We start from the raw sequence: 20,523 nt of genomic DNA, 5'->3' as shown, positions 1-20,523 counted from the left end.
GCCTCACCTTCCCCTGCCCTTGGGTTTTTGTTGTTAAACACTATCCGAACCACACGGCTGGATTCGTCCTGCCTGTCGCTGGGATTACCCAGCCGGCGCCTGTCACCTCCTCTCCCCTCGGGGCTAGGGGAGGACGGACTGAGGGAGGGAGAGAGGGAGGGGGCCGCCATCTTCTCAGGGCGGGCGCCGGTGGCGAGTGCGCGGCGGCAGGTCCGCTCCGGGGGCCGCCGGTCCGCTCCGGGGGCTGCCGGGGGTCCGCGGCCGCGCCCCCGCCCCGCGAGCCTGTGAGGGAGCGAGGGAGGAGGAGGAAAGCGAGAGGGAGAAAGCGAACGGGAGGGCGGGGTGTGGAGGCAACTCCCGCGGTTGGGCGTGTGCCCGGCCCCCGGTGCTGCGTGACCGCGCGGGAGGAGCAGGAGGAGGAGTGTGGGTGCGGGGAATTTCCTTGTGTGGCGGCGGAGGAACAACACCGCTCCAGACAGCGGGGCTGCGAGGAGGGCGCTGCCGCCGCCGCCGGTTGCCGAGCGATGTGAGGGGGAGCCCCCCCTACGCCCTCCCCTCCCTGCCCCTGGAGCCGCCTGCTTTCCCCCTCCCTCCCCTCGCTCATCCCCGCCCCGCCATGCCGGACCAGATCTCCGTGTCGGAATTCGTGTCCGAGACCAATGAGGATTACAAGTCACCCACCGCCTCCAACTTCACCACCCGGATGGCCCAGTGCAGGAACACAGTGGCGGCCATCGAGGAGGTGAGCCCGGGCGGGGGGCGCGGGGCGCGCAGCCCTCTCTGGCCTGGCTGCAGAGAACAAGGCGCTACCGGCGCTGGCTCCTGCCGCTCCCTCTCCCGCCCAGCCCCGAGCAGCGCCCTCGGCTGCCGCTTCGAGGAAATGGAAATGGGGCTCGCCCGAGTGGAAAGGGGAAAGAAAAGGAGGGGGGAAGGGCCGGGGCCCCGCTCCCCCGGCCCGCGGGGCTCACGCTCCTCCCGCCTCTCAGCGCACGGCGGGGCAGGGTCGTCCGCCGCCCTCAGCTGGGGGAGCCTGAGCCGTCGCTTCTCGCTCCTCCTGACGCCCGAGGAGCCCCGATCTGGGCGGTTCCGGCCGCTTTCCTCGTAAATGGGGGTGGGGGAACTTGAACTCTGCAGTCTCCTCTGTCAGCCCCTTTTCACATCTCTACCTGAACCGCCTTGGTCTCTCTAGCTGCCGTGTGGGGCTTCGGCTTTCCCTGTTTGTCCTTTCCCTGAGTGTGTGTCTGCCTGCCTCCGGGCACAGGTGGGATTTAATCCGGTTTCCATTTCCCGCACACAGAAATTTAAACGCACTTCCCCCGGCCATACGGTTTAAGGCAGCTTTCCCTGGGGATCCTCTCCCTCAGGGCCGTGCCCGCTCTTCGGTGTCTGGATCCCGAGCTCCCTCTTCCCTGCCTCCTCCGGGACAGCCGGGCTGCTCGTGCTTGCCGTGAGCCGCTTTTGTCTCGCCCAGAGCCGGGTGTTTTTCTGTCTTTAAGGATACTCGGAACGTGCCGTTAGACCTGATGGTGAGAGCCCACCCTCCCTCCCACGGGGGATGTCTGCCAGCACTCGGGAGAGGGAGGCTCTTTTTCCTCCTGTTTCAAATCAGAGGGAAATCTGGGACAGGTCTGAACACAGTGAGAGCACATTCCACATCCCAGTCATACACGCACAATGAAATGGGAAGCGTCTGTGTGACTCCCCTAGCAGCTTCTCTGAAGTAACTTGTAAGAGGGGGGAATCTTACTTGTGCTGCAGATTAATTTGCTCCATCTACCTGTTACATCAGTTCTTGCAGTGTGTGTTTAGTTGATTTGTTTTGCAGTAAGCATATATTTTAAAAAGAGCCTCTTCAGCAAAAAGAATCTTGTCAGTTGTTGATGTCCCTTCTTTCAAAAGAACTGCCACTAGCAATGGATTATTAACTTGTCTTAAGTGAACAAAACCCAAGTTAGGTGTTTAAACGCCCTTTTCAGGATTTTCCTGTTTTGCCAGTTCCCAAAACCACTAAAGCAAGGAGTTGAATTCAAAATAATCTTGTTCCTGAGGTAATTTTCTGCCCTGCAAGCTTGCACTTAAATGCCTGGATTTAATTATCCTTTATTAACCCGATAGTCTTAAGATCAACAATTCTGTAACAAAGACAACCTCTTCCTGAATATTTATAGTAATGAATAATTTTAATTGCAAGGTAGAAGTGCTTAATAATTGACTAATACAAGATCGAAGTTGGTATAAACTTTTGAGTCAAAAGCAGTTTTGTGAGATTTAGAGATTTTTATTGCAGTTCTGAAAAGAAATTGTTTTTTCTCTCAAGTCGAATTTAGTGGATTGGTGTTTGATTTTTAATGGAATTCAATCAGAACATTAAATCTTTCTTTGTATCTGCATATTTCTGGTATTAAGTGCTGTCTGCTAGGTTAGTACAAAATTATCTTTAGGAATAATGATGATAAACAATGAGCCTAGTAAAGTTTGGTAGGCAGGAGGTGAGAGATGGCAGAGACTGGTAGTAGTTGTTAGTAGTATTGATCTATCTGGCACTTCTGGCAAAATATCAGCAGTTCCAGCCTGTTTGTGCTGCTGTCTGAAAGCATGTGTGGAAGTGACTACTGAAGCTTTTTCCCTGTGATTTGTCAAGAGCAACAAGTATAGTTTCATAGTTTCAAAATGGTGAAATCTTTTTTTCAGGCTTAGACTTCTTTGGTTTGGAAATCCTCAGGTCCTTTAGCATGATGTGCCTGGTTTTTCAGGTTAAATGTGATTCTTGGATAAAAAGCTGTCTATAAGTTGTGTAATAGAGAAGTCAGGGCTCAGCGCCTTTTCTCTGGGAGGCTGGGCAAGAAGTAGTTCATCAGCTTGTTATGAACTAAAACTTATTAAAGAATGCAACTTAAAATGTTCAGGGAATACAAAGAACCTGTGCATTTCCAGTGGCACTGGTAGCGTGAAGCATTGATTTGCAGAGCACACTGCTCTCTTGCAGCAGGCAGTGCAGTTCTGGGAACTTGGAAGTCTGGCTGTGCATGATTGAGGGAATGTGTTACTTTAAAGCAGTTAATAGGTAAGTTGAAACTGGCTGACTGCTGACTTTGTGTATGCCCTGCTTTGAACAAGCGACTGTAAGAACTAGTTTAACTGAAGACACATTTTTGCTTCCCAGGATATTGTATACATTTATTAAATCAACAAATTAAGTGGTTCATACTGATACTTAGAGGATGTCACTTTACTGCTAGTCCCAGAAAATATGGTTCTGGAATGGAGTATTCACCTGCCTGCATGAAACCAACTCTGGGCTCCTAAGTCTGGTGCTCCCTTGGGAGCTGGGGAGGCAGGGCAGAAGCACAGGAGGGGGAGGCTGCTGTGACTTGTTAGCCTGAGCTCAGCTGTCCACAAACACAGATATGTTTTCACATCCCATTGGGATGTCTTTTGCACTTAACATGGCTGGCTACTAGTTTTGTAATTCTGTCTTTGTTGATTAGTAGGTATCTAATAGTGTCTTAAAAGTTTAGTTAATGAAGTTTTCCATGGTGGAGTGGAAGAGTTAAGTGAGGAATTCAATAAGATGTTGGACAATTAAGAGTGTATAGTTTATTTGTGTATCTTTGTGGGCAGTGGTATTGCCTTAAATCTGAACTTGGATTAAATGACCTCTGTCAGTTTCACAATATGGTTGATTCTCAGTTGAAAATACTTTCAGTTTTACTGTTTTATATGATTACATACGCTGATTACAGACCATGGATTGTGGCTTTTGAGATCATCAGAAACACCTGCATTGCAGTTTGGGAGCTGGTGCCTGTTCAAACACTTGCAGAAAGAGCATCTGATTCTTTGCTGAATCTGTTTATTTGCTCTCAGTAGTGGAAAAGGAATTAGGGAAGGCGTGTTTGTGGAACACAAAGTGATTTCAAAGGAAAAGGAATCATATAATTTCTTCATTGTTCTCAGATTAGGATGTTGCTTAGCAAAACACTGGGAATATTTAGCGTCTTCTGAAACAAAATTATTAGTGAGCAGTATGTCACAGCCCTTACAGGTTACTGTTTAATCTTTACCAGTGTGATAGTGACTAAGATTAAATAAGTTTTAATTGATAGAGTGCAGGGCATGGTCACATGACTGGGGGAGGGGTTGCTTGAAATCAGTAAACTGGTCTGAGAACTGCAGCCTTTTTAACTGTCTGTTTCTACTAAAGGTCACAGGATCTAAAATTTTGTGGTGACTATTCTTAAACTAAATTGTAATGAAACCTGCAAAGTGGTTCTAGTAACTGTGATCATTTTAAAGATTTTTAGAAATTAGTTTAAGGAGTAATTGAATGACTAGAATCTAATTGTGCCACTTTTTTTTTTTTTGAAGCATGAGTTAAGTTTTACAATAAAGTGTGGAAGCGAAGCCCATATTTCTGTTCTGACTGTTCATTGGGATCCAGTGCTGGACCAAGTAATTAGGATAGGTAGCAGTTTTGCAGACTAATATGTAAACAGAGAGTAGCAGACAGTCCCTGTGCTGAAGACATTTCCATCTATGTCAGGATTGAGGTATTTAGTACAAATTAGTACGAAATTTACTCAGCTACTTAAATTTCACTGCATGCACAGATTTCCGTGTGAAGGGAGGAGAATGGAAACACTGAGAGAAGTTCAATAGGTTACTGGAACACCTCCACATCACAGTGGCACTTGCCACTGGAGTAAATGTGTCCTAAAAAGTAGAGAGGACAAACGTGGGGGCAATATGTAAAGTGTACAACCAGAAGAAACAGTGTAGTGGTACCAAAGGTGGTTTTAGTTCTCTGGATAGAAATAGATTTCAATTGCTTACAGTCTATTTAAAAACCACTCTCAAGGAATTTTTGTCAAAGCTGAGGAATTAAAGGCATAACTTGTAATTTCAGGTCTCTACTTGCCTTTGTTTTGTGGGTCCCATTCCATAATGATTATACCTCAACAATTCTGTTATTTTACACTTTCAAAGATTTTTTTTTCAATTACCACTCCTACAAATGCAGCATGTCATTTCTGTATCAAAAGCTTTTCTTTCTCACTGTCATTTATAATGCAATTTTCTATCAGAAATGGCAACATCTTCTTGCCACCTAAGGCAATCCACAGTTTTCAGCTGGCTTGGAGTGGTGTAAGGGATCGATGTTTATTGAATTTGATTCCCTCCTATATGGTACAATTCTGTAGCATGCTCTTCTGCATTTTGGTTCTGCAAAGCTAACAAGGGGGAGATGTAATAACAGCTTGGTGAGTCTGGATACATGAATGCACCTGTATATTTACTTTTTGCTTGCTACATTTATAGGACTGGATTATGTTTTCCTATATATGATTATTCTTTGCATTTCAAAGTTACATGAAGAGAGTGATTCACTATAGTTTGAGAAGCAGTAGGAAATGTCATATACTGTAGTTAATTTTAAGAAATTTACTATGTTTCTTGTATATTTATTTTTATTAAAATATATCTTTATGCCCTTTAGTAGAGCATATTTGCTCTTTAGTACAACAGCATGCTCTTTAGTAGAACATATTTGCACACTTTCCTTTCCTCATTACTAAATACAATTCCACAAATACATGTTGTTTAAAATGTTTTTTGTGTTCCTTTCTGGAATCATGATTCTCTGTCATCAGCATCCAGAGATTTCTGGAAAAGTCATTATAACACAAAAGCCGTGGTGATTTCAAAAGGAGTGTGGGAATTGTTTTCTTTTTGAGAGGAATATAGAGGATGAAAATTGCAGAAATACAGGAGCTAAACTGTACTGCTTCAGCTGGAACTTTGTACATACTTTCAGGTAGCCAGTTTCAACTTTAAACCTTTAACATCAACATGCAGTCAGTTAAAACAATGTCAAACTACAAAAAAAGATTTCTGTGCACCTTACCTTAGTGCATTTGGTGATGGATCTGCTTCACATTACCAAATGCTCCCATTCCTCCTAAGAACATGAATGAAAATTATAGATTTATAAAGAAAGATATGTACCTTTCTGAAGTATTTTACTAATTGGGGGTTTTGTGTTTTGAGTTTTCCATAATGTTGGTGTATTTTTCAGAAGCATCTTATCGGAATCTAGTGTACTTCATGCTGATGCTAGAAGAGGGTAATGTAGAAAGTGGCTACTTCTGCTTAGGTTTAACCCACCTTCACTTTCTCTTCATGTTGTTCTCTGTATACTATAATATGCAGCAATGGTAGGTAAAGGTGAATAAAGGTGAAGCCTTTATTCTGAAAGACATTGCAAAGTCACAGGACAAAAGCCTAATCCCTGCTCCAGAGTTCTTACAGTCCACATGTCAAGTGGATCTGGTTGATGAATACAGATGGAGAAATGCAAGAAAACTTAGTGCACCTGACTAGTGTAGAGTGTTAGTAGCTGAACCACTGTGAAGTGCTTTCTTTTTATTCATATGTGTTGGAATAGTGGCTATTAAACACTTAGTTCAACTCTTAAATCTGTGATTGTTTTGTAATTTTCACCTTCCATGTGTGACAGTATGTGCATGCATTACATACAGCCATTCACTGTGTAAGCTCCAGCACTGCACCTTCTGAGCCTCATTCTAGACAGCCCACACGATCTGTCTGCTCCAGTTTCCCAGAAACAGCCTTTCCACTTAAAGCTCCACAAAAGTTGGGTCTAGCCTTGTTTAGGCTGACTCTTCCCCCTCTTGTCTTGGGTATCAAGCTTCCCTATGCTTTCAAAGTGTTTACGGTCTCCTCATCTTTCTTAATGTCTTGTACCTCCTTTGCTACAGCAATTATTGGTGCTTTGTCCCAGCTCTGTGGAGGTCCCTGCCTTGGCCCAGCCCTGTCCAAGGTACTGGAGCAATGGCTGGACCTCAGGTGGGCTTCGTGCTAAGGTGAAATGACTCTCATGGGTGGGCCAGTGGTGAGAGCCTTCACTTGTTTTCAGCCCTTGCTTTCTCCAAATAAATCTTATTTTCTTTGTGAAGTTGCTAGAGAGGGAAGAAGTCATGTTATAGTCAGGCATCTGTCATGGCAAGCCAAGATGTTGACTTAGTATAAGGAAACAGATGCTGGAGGGGCTAATGTGAGAATCACTGGTTTAAAGGAAGGAATCAAGTTGTGGAAACAAGTGAACTGTTTATTGAATAGTAGGGGCTGAATTAATTATGTACTAAAAGCAAAACAAAGAAATTAAAAGCAAAGCACACACACACACATATATATATAGGGAAAAAAATCATTCAACTGAGAGCTGGTGAGGTCGATAGAACTGAAGAGTGCGTGTACTAAAGCCTGAAAAATGTTCATTAAATATTCTAGGAAAGGGCAAAATTATGGGAAAATCTACAGACTTGGAACACCCCAGGAAGAATGTCACAAATTATCTGAGCCTGTCAGACATGTGAAGAAAAAGCCAGATATTCAGAGGAAGGTTTTGTTTTAAACAATATGTGTAAAGATAAAAGATAAATTTGCAAAAGTCAAGTTTCTTTAGGAGTGACAGGAGGCAGTAAAGAAAACAAAAATGCTTTTAAGCACATAGAATTGCAAAGAGAAAAAGAAGACATAATCTGCAGTTAGAATGTAGTCATATTAAAGATAATGTAGGTATTGCCAAATCTAAACAAGTGCTATGCTGCAATTTTTGAGCTCAAAGTCTGGGAGAAGGTAGAATGGATGGCAGGAATAGAGATGCAAGTAAGCAAGGCAATAAACAAAATTGTGAGCTTAATGCACTCAGTTTGTTGGGGCTGGTTGACTTATTTCCCAGGATACTGAAAGAACTAAGATGGTAACTAGCAAATATTTCTGACAAATCCTCTGAAGACTAGCTTGATATCTGATGTAGCACAGAGGGTTAAAAAGGCAGGGATGGAAAGAAGAGGAGAAATATTTACAATCTAAAAAAAAAATATTGCAATGAATGCAAAAATGCAGACCATGACTGTTAAATTGAGGAGAGGTGCTCTTACTCAAAGATTGTAAGTGTTCCTGGACGAGTGGCAAACAAATACTGGTTCCCCTCCTGCTTCCAGAAATGCTTGAAAAACAATTACCACTGCTATTCAAGGAGACAGTGCTTTCACATTTGTAGCATAGTCAAATGTGCAAGAGGTTCCCAATAGGAGAAATTGTGTGTCTCCTTATTTACTCTTTCAGCAGTGCTGGAAGCTGCTAATGGGAAATCAGAATTACTGAGAATCATACTTGTAAAGCTGTACAAAGTGGTTATACCCAGGTTTCATATAGCATTAAAATCTCTCCTTTGGTCCATTTTAACTGAGACAATTTTTTTTTTCTTTAACCCAGCTGGAAAATGTAGTTCTAGTTATGGGGCAAGCAGAAGTTTGAAGTTTGTACTATTAACTTTATTGCAAATTAAGGGCAGGACTTCTCTTTTTTTTGGTAGCCTTTTCCCACACAGTCTCATGTTTGTTAGCACGAAGCTTAAACTGTTCTGCATGCAAAATGCTTACTGTTTGTGTAGCTGCTCTTAGTGGGGACAGAGACATCAGCTCAAAGAGTTTTAGTATTTGAGATGAGATTTTCTGTGATTAAGGTTACCACAAGTTTCTTTTGTTTTGACTAAATCTAGACTTCTTTTCTGAAGTTTACATCAATCTGGGGATTAAGTGGTCAAGGAAATTTGGCTGGGAAGCAACAAAAAATGGTAACACAAGAAAGGGAAGACTCACAAAGTAATGGGCACCTGAAATGTTTAAGAGGTAACATGGACATCAGTCAAATGTGAAGAACAAGAAAAGGAAATTTGAATTAAAAACTAATTGAGAGATTGAGAGAGTTATTCAGAAGCAGAAGCACTGCGATGGCATATGAGGAATTGAAGGGTCAGGAATTGCCACTTGGGGAGGAGCATTAAGGAGGGGATAAGGAAATGCATAAGAAGTCTGAGGAAGTTCAGAGAAATTGGAATTGACAGGAACTGCAAAGGAAGAGTGACACTGTTCACACAGGAAGTAGGATGAAGACACAGGCCTGAGAACGTGGGGGCAGGGCTAAGGTGAAAAGGGTCAGTGTTGCAAGGAGGCGGGCAGGAATATAGGGAAGGGGTAGTGGTGGAGGACAGGGAATAGTGGTGATCTCTTAGTTATATCCTACTGTGTAGTTTAGGAATGGAAGAAGAGTTCTGTAAGTTCCTCAGAAAATGGGATGTAATTAAGAATTATGCAGACTTTATGAGATATTACTCATATCTCAATTTTATTTGGAAAGAGAAAATAATTTACCTTACAGGGGGGAATTTATTGATGGAGGAACTGAGGTACAGCATTGTAACTGAATAGGCTTTTTCTTATGAGCAATGGGGCTTTGCAGGAAATTAGCTTGGGTGGTGTGATTCAGTACTTCTCATCTCAAGTAGTAGGCTTTGTTTTCAAGTGAGTAGGTGTTGGACAGAATTTGAAAAATGTGCTTCTTTGTGCGTGTGAACTCTGCTTCACAAAAATATTTACTATGTAAGTGACATACTGTGCAGTAAAGTGTTTTTCTTTGGAGTATATTCTTTAAGAGGTGGCTGTAAAAGTTAACATGAAAGAAGCTATAGTATAAATTCTAGCATCTGACTTGTTAAACCAAGAAGAAATAGGAAACTGAGAGAGAAGGCTGAAACTCTGCTCCTTGTGTCTTGGAGCAGTGTGGTGTTCAGAACCATCTGCTGTTTGTGGACCCCTCAGCTAGCCCTGATTAAAGATCAGATTATCAATGTAGTTCTAGCCTGAAATCTATAATTCTGTCTAGGCATTATGCTAAGTATGCATGTAGATACATCAAAACAGCTGAAGTGATTAGAGCTGAACAAACTATTTCCACATTCCTGAAAGCTTTGTACTATGTTTAAAAAGCACATAGGAAGGGAAAAATGGTAGTGAAGGGATGTGGATGTTCTTACAGATTATTTTCTCATGTTTTATGATTTCTGTTCATTGTTAATGACAGATTTCTTTCCTAGAATATGCAATTTCAAGGAATTTTAGGCTGTATTCTAGGGAAGTCAACTCAGAAACAAATGCATGAAGTAATCATTTTAAGCCCCTTCAATCAACCAGGATTACTGTTTGGCTATTGCAATAGGAATAGAAATTTCCCTAGCATTTGCAAACACAGAGCCCCTGCTCCGTAGTCACATGCAAAACATGCAGTATGGAGTTTTGCAAAGCACATGTTTTTAATTATTTGTTTATTTTCCAGCACTGTAGGTGTATGTTACACAACAATAGAAAAAATGCCAGCAGAGTTCTCCCACACTCTGAGCTCCACGTAGACTAGATGCTGATTGTGTTGATGAGAATAGCATTGAAGAAGCAACAAAGTAGTAAATCTTTCTCAAGCTGCTTTTTGTTCAGTTTCATTAATTCTTCTGCTTAGTTCACTCTCTTCTGTTATTTAAATGTCTGGATATAGATGATAAGCTTTTCTTATGAGTATTTCCAGCCCAGTCTGTTTTAGGGATGGAGTCGTGCTTGCCACTGCCTTCCCTGTCCCCCAAGCCATACGGATGTGGCACTGGTGCAAGGACACACCGTGCTTGGTTACATATAGATTCAGGCATTTGTCTCTTTTTTTTCAATCAGTTGATTCAGTAGCTCTTTTCTATTTCATTTAAGAACAACAGAGGTTCTGATAGGCCTGGACATGCTTCTCTGTTCTAAAATGCTTCAATTTTAAATGCAGAAGTTCTTTGTCTTAGGTAACAGTTGTGTATGAATTTACCTTCCTAATCTAAATTGATGATACAGGGAAGTACCATCTGTTCCATTCTAGAGATACCTTCCATGACATGAACTCTCTCATTATTTTGGCCAAGTCCACTCTAGGGATAAAGCTTTTATTTTTGCATCAATATTATGTAAATGAGTATTGTATCTCTACTGTTTGGTGCACTAATAATTGCGTCACTTAAGATTCACTTACACTTTGAGGCAGCTGTCCCTAGTGACAGGAATGTTTGAACTGTAATTTTAGTTATACTTAAAGCTGCTGAAATTCCAGTAGAATTTCAGATCATTGCTTTCAAGATTGTAAGAGCGTCCTGTGATTTCTGTGTTGAGCACCTGAAATGAATGGCAGTTCAGATGCATTCTTGCATTTAAGTGTATTGATACTGAGATAATGCAGAGATTTTCAAAAGTATAGTGAATTACAGAGAAGTTGGAATGCAATTCACAGGCTGAAGTCTGAAAGCCACTACAGAACAGCAATAATTTTATAATGTTTCAAGAGAAATAAGTTATATAAGTTATATCGTTTGACACTGGGTTTTATGTAGAATAATAATATAGCATTAGTATTATAGGTAGATGCTGTTAATAAATTTCTACCCCGATAATAGAGAGATGATGTCCAATGTGCTGGTGTACCTCTGATGAACCTTATTTTGACAGGTGGTTCTGTATGTCCCTAGGAATAGTTGGTTCATTTGAGGTGATTTGTCTTACTCTCCTGAAGTCCCCTCTAGATATCTCTGCCGTTCTTTGTCGGGGGAATATGGCATCCTCAGACTTTCAGGTGTATCACAAACTAGGTAGAGTTTGTGTGCCTTCTATTCCCTTTCAGAATGGACACCTTGTATGCGTGTGCCAGAGATGTTTGTGACACCGATTTATTATTTATATCTGTTACGAAGCTCTCAGAGGCCTGTTGAGACTGAAGTTCAATTTTACTGTGTTGCTGTAGACTCTTCTCTCTTCTAGGCTAGTTGCTTGTCCCTAAAATTATTGGATACCTAAAGAAGAAAAAGTCAAAGGAGTGTTGGATGTGGAGGGATAGACCAGTTTATGACATCCAGCTGATCTGTGTACATGCTGAAAACATTCTCATTTTTAGCATAAAGTACATCATACATAGGGGGAAATGTAGCTGTTTCATTTTTCATTGTTTTATAGGGATTGTGAGAGGATTGTCTGCCTGGTTCAAGTAGAGGTTTGGAAGACTACAAATACCAAATTAGACCACTAATATGGGAACTTTTGAGTATCTGGAAAGTGTTTTGATTTGTTAATTGCTCTCATAAATAACTAAAAATTCTCTTTTCAGAAAGCTTATCACATGCAGAATAAAAGGGCATTATGTTCTGCAAAGATTAATTCTTGTTGCCTCTGATGGTGTCTAAAAAGATTTAATACCAGGGAAAAGAGTTCCTGAATTAAAAAATCTGGGAAATCCCATCAGCCAGCTCATCATGATGCTGTTGAATGATAAAAGTGTGAGGATCAGCCTCTTCCAACAACTGGATTCCAAACATGAACGGCTTTGATGGATGCTGACAGCAGACAGAAATGCAAAAATATGAAGCTAGAAAAAAGAATCTTGCAGGGTGAGGACCAGAGAATTTTGGCATGGGTAAAGGGTTGGTCAATCTTAGTGGTCCATTTAAGACAATCATCATTGGAACTTTAATCCTGTTACTTATGTTACTTTATTTTACATGGTGATATATCTTAGGATGTTGAAGCATGTAATATTAAATAAATGGAGATGGATATCAAGAATTGGCTACTGCAACTGAAAAAATAAACAACAATTAAATATTAAATATGGGAGTTTATTTTACATCCCCTCTGTTTATAAATGAGCAACTGTAAAGATTAAGTGCATCATCTATTACATTACTTAGGAGATCTGTATTTAAAGTCCAGTCATCTCATCTTTGAAAGCAGATAGCTGCAGTGTTGGAGAAGGAAAGTATATTTCTCAGTGTAAAAATTTGTTAATGCAGGAGGTGGATGTGTTCTGGACAAATAGTTGGCATAAGCAGCTTCCATTCTTTCTCTAAGCATGAGATTTTATTTCACAGAAATGCTTGATGTCTGTTTCCTAGTTGAGTATCTGTTGCATTTCTAACTTTTTGTAGTGAGGGAAGCCTGTGGAAATCAATTAATACACAGATACAGCACCTGTTAGTGTGAAACACTCATTTAGTGACTTGTATTAATGATGTAACATTTTGTATCTCTGAACTTCTGATTTAGGATTTCTCTTCTGACAGAAGTAGTCTGTTAGAGAATTCTGGTTTTTAGGCATCCCTTCTTTGTATTAATAAATGCATTGTACAAAGTCATCATGTTCAAGTCTGGTTTTTTACACAACAGAGAGCAGTGCCAAATTCTCCCATTGTTTACCTTTGCAGCAGAATTACCTTGCACTTTCACGTATTAATTTCCCAAAGTACATTAGTGTTACTTTTTTTCACCGTGCATATCCTTAGCTCAAGAGTTTACTACATTCTTCTGCCAAATACACCAGTGCTTGTTTAAACAGATTGCCTTGGCATTGGGCCCTCAAGAACCATGAGCCCAGATGCTGGAGAAATAATGCTTTTGTGGAAAGGGACTTTGCAGAGATTATTCTGCCATAAACTCTGTCCTTTTTTTTGCAGGTTTGTCTCTGAACCTTCAGTCTCTTTAGCTGACAGGTCTCACAGCAAAGAGCTCATTTATACAAATTAACTGTCATAGCTGCTGCAGTTTTTCAAATAGCTACTGCCCCAAGTAAAGTAATTGCCCCAAATTCAAGCATTTTTAAATTACTGTTGTTCTAGGATCCGTTCAGAAGCTACAATGCCTTGCCCCAGACTATGCCTGTGAGGGTTTTTTTACACCCTTTGTATCAGTCCCTCTGTGAATGTGCAAGGTGATCAGTGGAAGGAAACTGGAGAGGGTTTAGAAAAGAAACTAATACATTGAAGGAGGAAAGACATAAGAGTAGGAGAATGGAAAGAGGATTCTGGAGGATAACATAATTTAGGAAGTTTTTTTACCACCCTCTGTAACAGAGAATTGGATTGAAGCCAGTGGTGTTGACAGTTCGTTTCTAGTAGAAAAATAACAAGTTGAGACAGAATGTCTGTGGATATCTCTGATCTTTTGAGTCAGCAAGGATTAATTACAGCGAATATCAGATTGCCTGTAAAGATACAGGAGAAAAGCCAAACTATTGTGGTTCCTGGATACAAGTATAAAAAATTTGCTGTTGTTAATTTTTAAACAAGAGCAGTCCAGTGAGGCACAAGAACCCTGTCTTGTTCTGCTATCTCTACAATAACTACCTGATTGCCTCTCTTTTCCTTAACTGACCCAGTTTCTTCCTGTGGCCTTTTGTTTTTGGGAAGGATGTTCCTATATGTGTTCAGCCTCTGCAGCAGCCTCTGGCATTATTACTTATTCTGAAATACTGGAATGGATGAAGTACAGGATTTATGATTGTTGAGTAGACTAATGTTTTAAAGTAAATTGCTAAAATTAAGAGTGAGATTTGATTTTGTTTGAAAGAACGAGTGTTAAGATAACTGTGTATAATAAATCAAAAATCAGTGTGTTCATATTTTTTTGTATATTTGTCTGTTAGATGCCCAGTATGGAGAACATGTAGGTTCCTGACTCTAGGATATTTTTTCTAATGACACAAGATTTATTTCCCAAAATTTTGTTACTGCTTTAGCAGTACTTCCAAGCATTTGTTGTTGTTGTTCCAATGGACTCTTTATTTTATGAAATGGTAATCCAGTTCTATGAATACTTTCAGCAAAACCCCATCCAAATAGCTGAAAATGTGAAATAGTTACTTTTACACTTTCCAAAAGGAAACTGCTGTGGGTAAGAAGGAAGGAATGTGTTAGAGATTTAGAACTGTTTTAGATGCAAGATAAAGTAAAGGTGATGGCTGACTCCTTCCTCTTCCTCTGTGCCTATTTCCCATGGATTAGTTTTTTTCTTTCCCTTGCCTGGAATGAGAAAATTTGGCTTCTTGTTTCTCTTGAGAATAGCCTGTTGGGCTATGCAGTGTTTATGGTTGAGACTATATCAGTCTTTTGTTTTTAAACTCATTACTGGAAACTGGGAGATTATCCTGGGGAAGGATGTGTACGTGCTTTTCCTTGCTTGCTGCCCCGAACATCTGCTGTTGGCTGCTCCTGATAGAGGATATCAGGTTAAATGCAGTGTTGATCTGATCCAGTATGGCTGTTTTTCTATTCCTTCAAAAATAATTAATTATTTTCTGGGTCACAAAGAAAAAGACACTGGTGTGAGGACACTTGCATAAGATAAAGACACAGACTTCTGCTGTAAGTTTGGCACAAAAGATGTTTAATGAACCACTAGAGCGTGGGGACTCTCCACTTATGCTGCTCCTGCCCTGGTTTTCCCCATACCCTTTGGCTCTATAAAAGGTGCCAAAATAATCTCTGGGATGTTCAGTTTCTGAGTTTCTGTCTTCCTGCTTTTTTTCCTCCCTCAGTTAAATATGCTAATAATAGAACAGTTGTTTCTCCTCTCTCCACTGAAAAGGGCAAATAAAACATTCATCTTTTATGCCAGCCATCTATATTGCACAGATCTATTTAGACAATATAGATTGGGGGATTGATACCAATCTTTTTATTTTCTAAGGTTTTTTAGGGGGGGAAGCAGCATAATTAAATGTTTGAAAATTGCAAATCCTGGTGAGCTTAAATCTTTCTAGGCAATGTGAAACAGATTTAAGCAGAACTACTACTATTACTACTGTTATTATTATTAATTAGAATGAAGCATACAGAGTAGGATGTAGAATAACATTGCAGGATGTTTCAGTAATCTCAGACTGATTTCTTCAGGGTAAGATGGATTTGGTTCTAATTAGTTGACACATTTTACTGTTCAAAGTAAAAACTTTTGAAGCAGTGAAAATGGAAATTGACCTTTGGCAAGTGAAACTGGACCTTGTTCCTACATGTGGAAAAAAGCTTTGCCACTTATCACTGCTAGCTTGAGTCCTCTATGCTGTGTTCTTTTGAAAATCTACATTTGATTGTAATATGCTTGTTCCTCTCCCTGGTGTACTTCTGACTGAAAAGTAATTTACCTTAAAAATGGTTTCATCAGATTGCCATCAGAAATCACATGAAAGTAAATGAACAAAAGATATAAATACTGTATTTGGAAAAAAGATTGCACAGACAAGGACACACAAGAAGGTCACTTTTGAGTTTCTGTTTCAGTTCACGTGCATAACACCACTTCCACAATAGTGTGACTTCTTGTCTTATGTACTGTAGAGAATTCCCACCCCTCTCCCCCCTTAAAGTCAAAGCTATATTTACTGTTTTTAACAAAAGAGCAGTCTGAGTGCTCATCAGTAGAAGCTGAGTGGGACTATGAAAACTATTTATATGGCCTCATAATCTCAGTTGTGCTGAAACAAATGCTAGAATAAGAAGTCTTGCCAGTCTTACAAAAGAGTTTTTTGAGGCAAAACTAGAAATGTTACCTGAGAGGACAAACTGATCCCACCATGTGAAATACATTGTCACTTTTCTTCTTGATCAGGAGTTTACTGGGCATTTTTAAGTGAATTAAAAGAAATGCTAGCATATGCAACATCCAGAGCCATTTTAAAATGTCCTGCTCCTGAAACTACTGAGACTGCACCAAGAAGTTGAATTAGGGTGCATTTTGGTGCATGTGTGTGCATTGGTATAATATGTGTATATTTATGAAACAAGCAGAAGATTAGAAATGTGAACTGTAGTGAAGCTACAGCTGGATTTGAACTGATTTCCCAGTGCTAAGATATGGACAAAGAAAAGGACAAGGAAATATGAAGAACAACACTAAAGACAAGGAGCTGACATTTCCCAGTTTTATCCTGAAATTACTCCTTTGAAACACCAAATGTGAATAAACACCAATGCTGTTCAATTAAACAAAGGCAAAGTCTTCCTCTCCATTTTTTGGTCTGTAAGCAAGAGTGAAATACAGTATTAAAGATGCAAAGCTTTTCAGTATTTTGTCCATTAGTTGTAGGCACACATAGGCGCTCTTAAATGTCACACACTATGAGAAGATTGCACCAAGAAAGGGAGGAGTGGACAAAACGTCCTGCAGCAGCAAGTATAGTTACATTGCTACAGCTGGAAACATAGTAATTGTATTTCATAAATGTATCCAGATCCCTCTTCAAAAGGCTAGATATTTGTTATCCTTTGTTTCCTGTTTGGAAAGCTTTTCAGAACTGATTTTCCCCCCCAATTTCTACTAGTGGTTTGTTAAAGTTCAGGTACAGCTTTGCACTGACACAGCTGAAAAGACAGGCAGGGGATGAAGAGAGGACCCAAGAAAGCCTGACCTGTATAGTTTCAACACATTAAGGTTTTAGGTTTTGCTTGTTGTGTTGTCCTCGATACCATCAGTGGGGTATCTACCCTTAGCCTTTGTTTTTAATTTTTATGTGGACCAGCTGTCTGAAATGGGTTGATGCTTGAGTTGTCACTGGTGTATTAGGGGCATTAGCTGCCATTTCTGTTGGACTCTGTGCTGTGCCTTGTGGATTTGTTTCTCTGCTGCCTGATCTGGTGAAAGTGGAAGTTGGTTGAGAGACATTTCAAACTAAAATGATGGCCTTAGATAAGGAAGTGAATTTGAGGTTTTTTTCCTTGCTGGGAGTTTGTGCTTTCTCACTGTGGCAGTCTTGGGCCAGAGGATTTTATGAATCCATAGATCTGTCTGGATCCCTGATCATGGTAATACAATTAATCCCATGCATGTATCCTTCTGGCATTTCTCTTCCTTAAGAATTATCTCCCCCAAACTAAAGTGCAGAGATTTAAATTTTCTCAGCTGTACACACAAATCTAAGACTTGGCTGAAAATTGAATTTGTAAGTTTAAGTCTCTGGCTGTCAGCCTTCTCTTTGGACTGTTGCTCATATTGCTTTGAGTTGGAGACATTCCTTTCACTTGTACTCCAAGAGGGTGACTGCTCTTTGATGCAGTCATCAGTGAAATAATTTCTCTGTATTCAGCTGATTGGAGGGTGCTTTTCTGAGGTTATTTTTAGAAATCACCAAATATACAATGAGGGAATTCACTTCATGTACTCCCATCCAAACAGGTGACTAATCTAACCTTGGAGTTCACACGAGATACAGACTTGTACTAGATGGAATTCAAATTGCTGAGGAGGGTGAACAGATCTGTCATGGCTTTTATGGGCTTGCTTAGATTGTTTTATTTTCCCCTTCCTCTGTACTTCAGCATTCCCGGTGAAAAGGCCTCTGCACTCTCCTGCTGATATGTTTCAGATGTGAACTGTAAAGATGCTGGAGGTAAAGCCTCCAGTGGATATAGCAGTACCATGATGCTGTAAACATTAATGTTAAGGCATAGTTGGAATTGCTTGGTTTCCATGGAGTGCTGTGAAGATTTTGTTCATCTATTTGTGGTCTAAATAGATTCAGTTTAAGAATACTCCCAGAATCAGGGGGCTTAATATTTCTTTTTGCATTCACTGTGTTAAAATAATTGGATCGACTCCTAGGGGCTGACTTTTCCACATAAAACAATGCTAGGTCAGATGTGCAGCTGCTGCAATTCATTGAAATGTTTTGAATGAAAACTGGAATTAATTTGGTGTGTTTTCTTTGCTCTATCATGTATCATGCTAAACAGCTCTTGGAATAATACAATTTGTAGTGTTCAGTATTGTTTTTCAGTGGGGTCTAGAGATACCCCATCTCTGGAACATATATTTTCTTCAAGTTTCACAACTTTTTTTAAAAATTAATTTGTGTAACCATAGTTCTGCTTCTCCTTTCTGGAACAATTCTACATTTTTGAGTCTGCTCATATTTCACTTCAGTAAGCAAAATGATTACCTGCTTTTACTTCTTTCTTTGAAACAAATTGATTATAAGTGTTTGAGCATTCTGGGCAAGATTTAAACTTGAATTTTATATAGTGTTGGGGAAAGCTTAGCCTAGTGTTAAACTGTGTGAAAGATATTTGAGAGATATGCAATTTATTTTGCTCAGCATAGCAGTTAGAAAGTTCATATAGTTGAGAAAGCAATTAACTAAATTATCTAGGAAAAATGAAACTAAATTCCATGTTCAATATTCTGCCTAAGGAAGCGATATAGCTCATTTCTTTAGCAACATCAGAATATACAATGGGTGAAAACTGTTTTAAGCTTCTTTAATAATTTAGCATGGAAAGATGATACTGTGTAAATTGTTTCCTGCAGAGTTTACATGATGCTGGTCTCCAGCCAAAGATGGGAGGAGGTGTTTTTTCAGGCAAGGGGACAGAATAGGTTGTATGGATGGGGGTACAAGCAAATAGCAAGTAATTTGTTAATTATAGAAATAAAGTTAACTATGTAATAGTTGTAAGTACAGCAGGTTTCCAGGGCAGAAATTTCCCAAAGGACAGTCCACTATTATGTTTTTCTCTTTTTTTAGGCTCTGGATGTTGACCGAACTGTTCTCTATAAAATGAAGAAATCTGTCAAAGCCATAAACTTATCTGGTCTGGGTAAGTACATAATTCCTATTAGTAAATATTGGTGAAATTAGAAGATTTAAGCAGTCAGATGCCATACTGAATCAGAAAGAGTTGTATGGGTAACTCTGAGAAGAGAAATATGTGCATTTTAAATGGAAATCTTGAACTAGCTGTTTGATCATGACCTCAGTAAGGATGAGGTGTTGTGGGGTAGCTAAACCTCACTTGCCGCCCTACTGGTACCAAGTGGTAAAGCTGTGCTCTCGTCTTTCCGCTGGCTGTGCACTCCCTGCTCCTTCTGTCATGCCTGCTGCTTGGCAAATCCCTGGATGAGTTTTTAAGCTTGTCTAAAGCTGCATATGCAGTGAGATCAATTCAATTGGGATTAGATGAGCACCTGAAGTGGTCGGGCCATGTGTATGTATCATCAAGAGAGGAGGGTGTGGGGAGGTGAAATTACTCTGGCAGCAATAAGAATATACCTTGGCTCTACTGCTTTGTGAAACCTCAGTCTCCCTGGTGGCTTCCACTTATGTATGTTGAGAACTTCATGACAAGAGGGAACTGATGAGCTGCAACTTTTTATTGTCATCATGTAAAAAATCAGATATTTTTCATGCAATGCTGTATAAAATATAAAGAACTATTGCTGCATGCATTTTTAAATGTATGTTGTTCTCTCAGAATTGTGTATGTTTATCTTCTTTGAAAAAATAACTGAAGCTTTTATTTTTGTGGATCAGCAGCATTTTGTGAATAAGAAACAGCATTTGTTTTTGTGGATAAGAAACAGCATTTGTTTGGCTTTTGTTCTCAGTGTGCTGTTCATAGCAATTAGAGCTAACAAAACCTATATTAAATGTAAAATAGATAGGCCTGTCAACCTTGGAGAGCCACCAATACATGGCAGAACTTGTGGCCATGTTGGTGTTCAGACAAGGTTAGAACAAGAACTGCTGTTGTGGTATAATTCATCTCCAGTAATTGAAAGGAAGTTCCTTGTTGAATATAATAAAGCCTTTCTCTTTGGATTGTGGAGGGTTCAGTTTAAGATTTATCAGGAGCTGTTTCATTGATTTGGCATCCTTTCTTCTCTTCTTTTTCTTGCTTGGCTGGGTTTTTTTGGCTGTTGAGTTTTTTTAACATTTTATTCTAGAGTGCTAGGCTATGCCTCATAATCAGAGTACCTGTTAGAACATTGTAGCAAATCACTAGTCTTTGCATGAAATCAGTACCTTGCCCATGTTTTAAAT

The 20,523-nt window shown here is 40.0% G+C and overlaps 1 protein-coding gene across 5 annotated transcripts in view; it reads left to right on the top strand.

The window, feature by feature from the left end:
* Nucleotides 1-357: 357 nt before the first annotated feature.
* The window catches only part of ASAP2 (ArfGAP with SH3 domain, ankyrin repeat and PH domain 2), an 82,840-nt gene continuing 62,674 nt past the window's right edge, over nt 358-20,523 (top strand). For 4 of the 5 annotated variants that reach the window (XM_030946005.1, XM_030946003.1, XM_030946004.1 and 1 more), the window contains exons 1-2: nt 478-742; nt 19,228-19,300. In XM_030946005.1, the coding sequence (XP_030801865.1) occupies nt 617-742; nt 19,228-19,300 (199 nt within the window). In that variant the 5' untranslated portion in view covers nt 478-616. Of the gene's footprint in view, nt 743-19,227; nt 19,301-20,523 lie in introns of all 5 variants that reach the window. The other variant, XM_030946006.1, reaches the window with a different exon arrangement.

The sequence above is a fragment of the Camarhynchus parvulus genome, chromosome 3 (assembly GCF_901933205.1).
Source record: "Camarhynchus parvulus chromosome 3, STF_HiC, whole genome shotgun sequence".
Classification (NCBI taxonomy): Eukaryota; Metazoa; Chordata; class Aves; order Passeriformes; family Thraupidae; genus Camarhynchus; species Camarhynchus parvulus.
The sequence above is the reverse complement of the archived record's forward strand: the minus strand, read 5'-3'. Positions and strand labels throughout refer to the sequence as shown.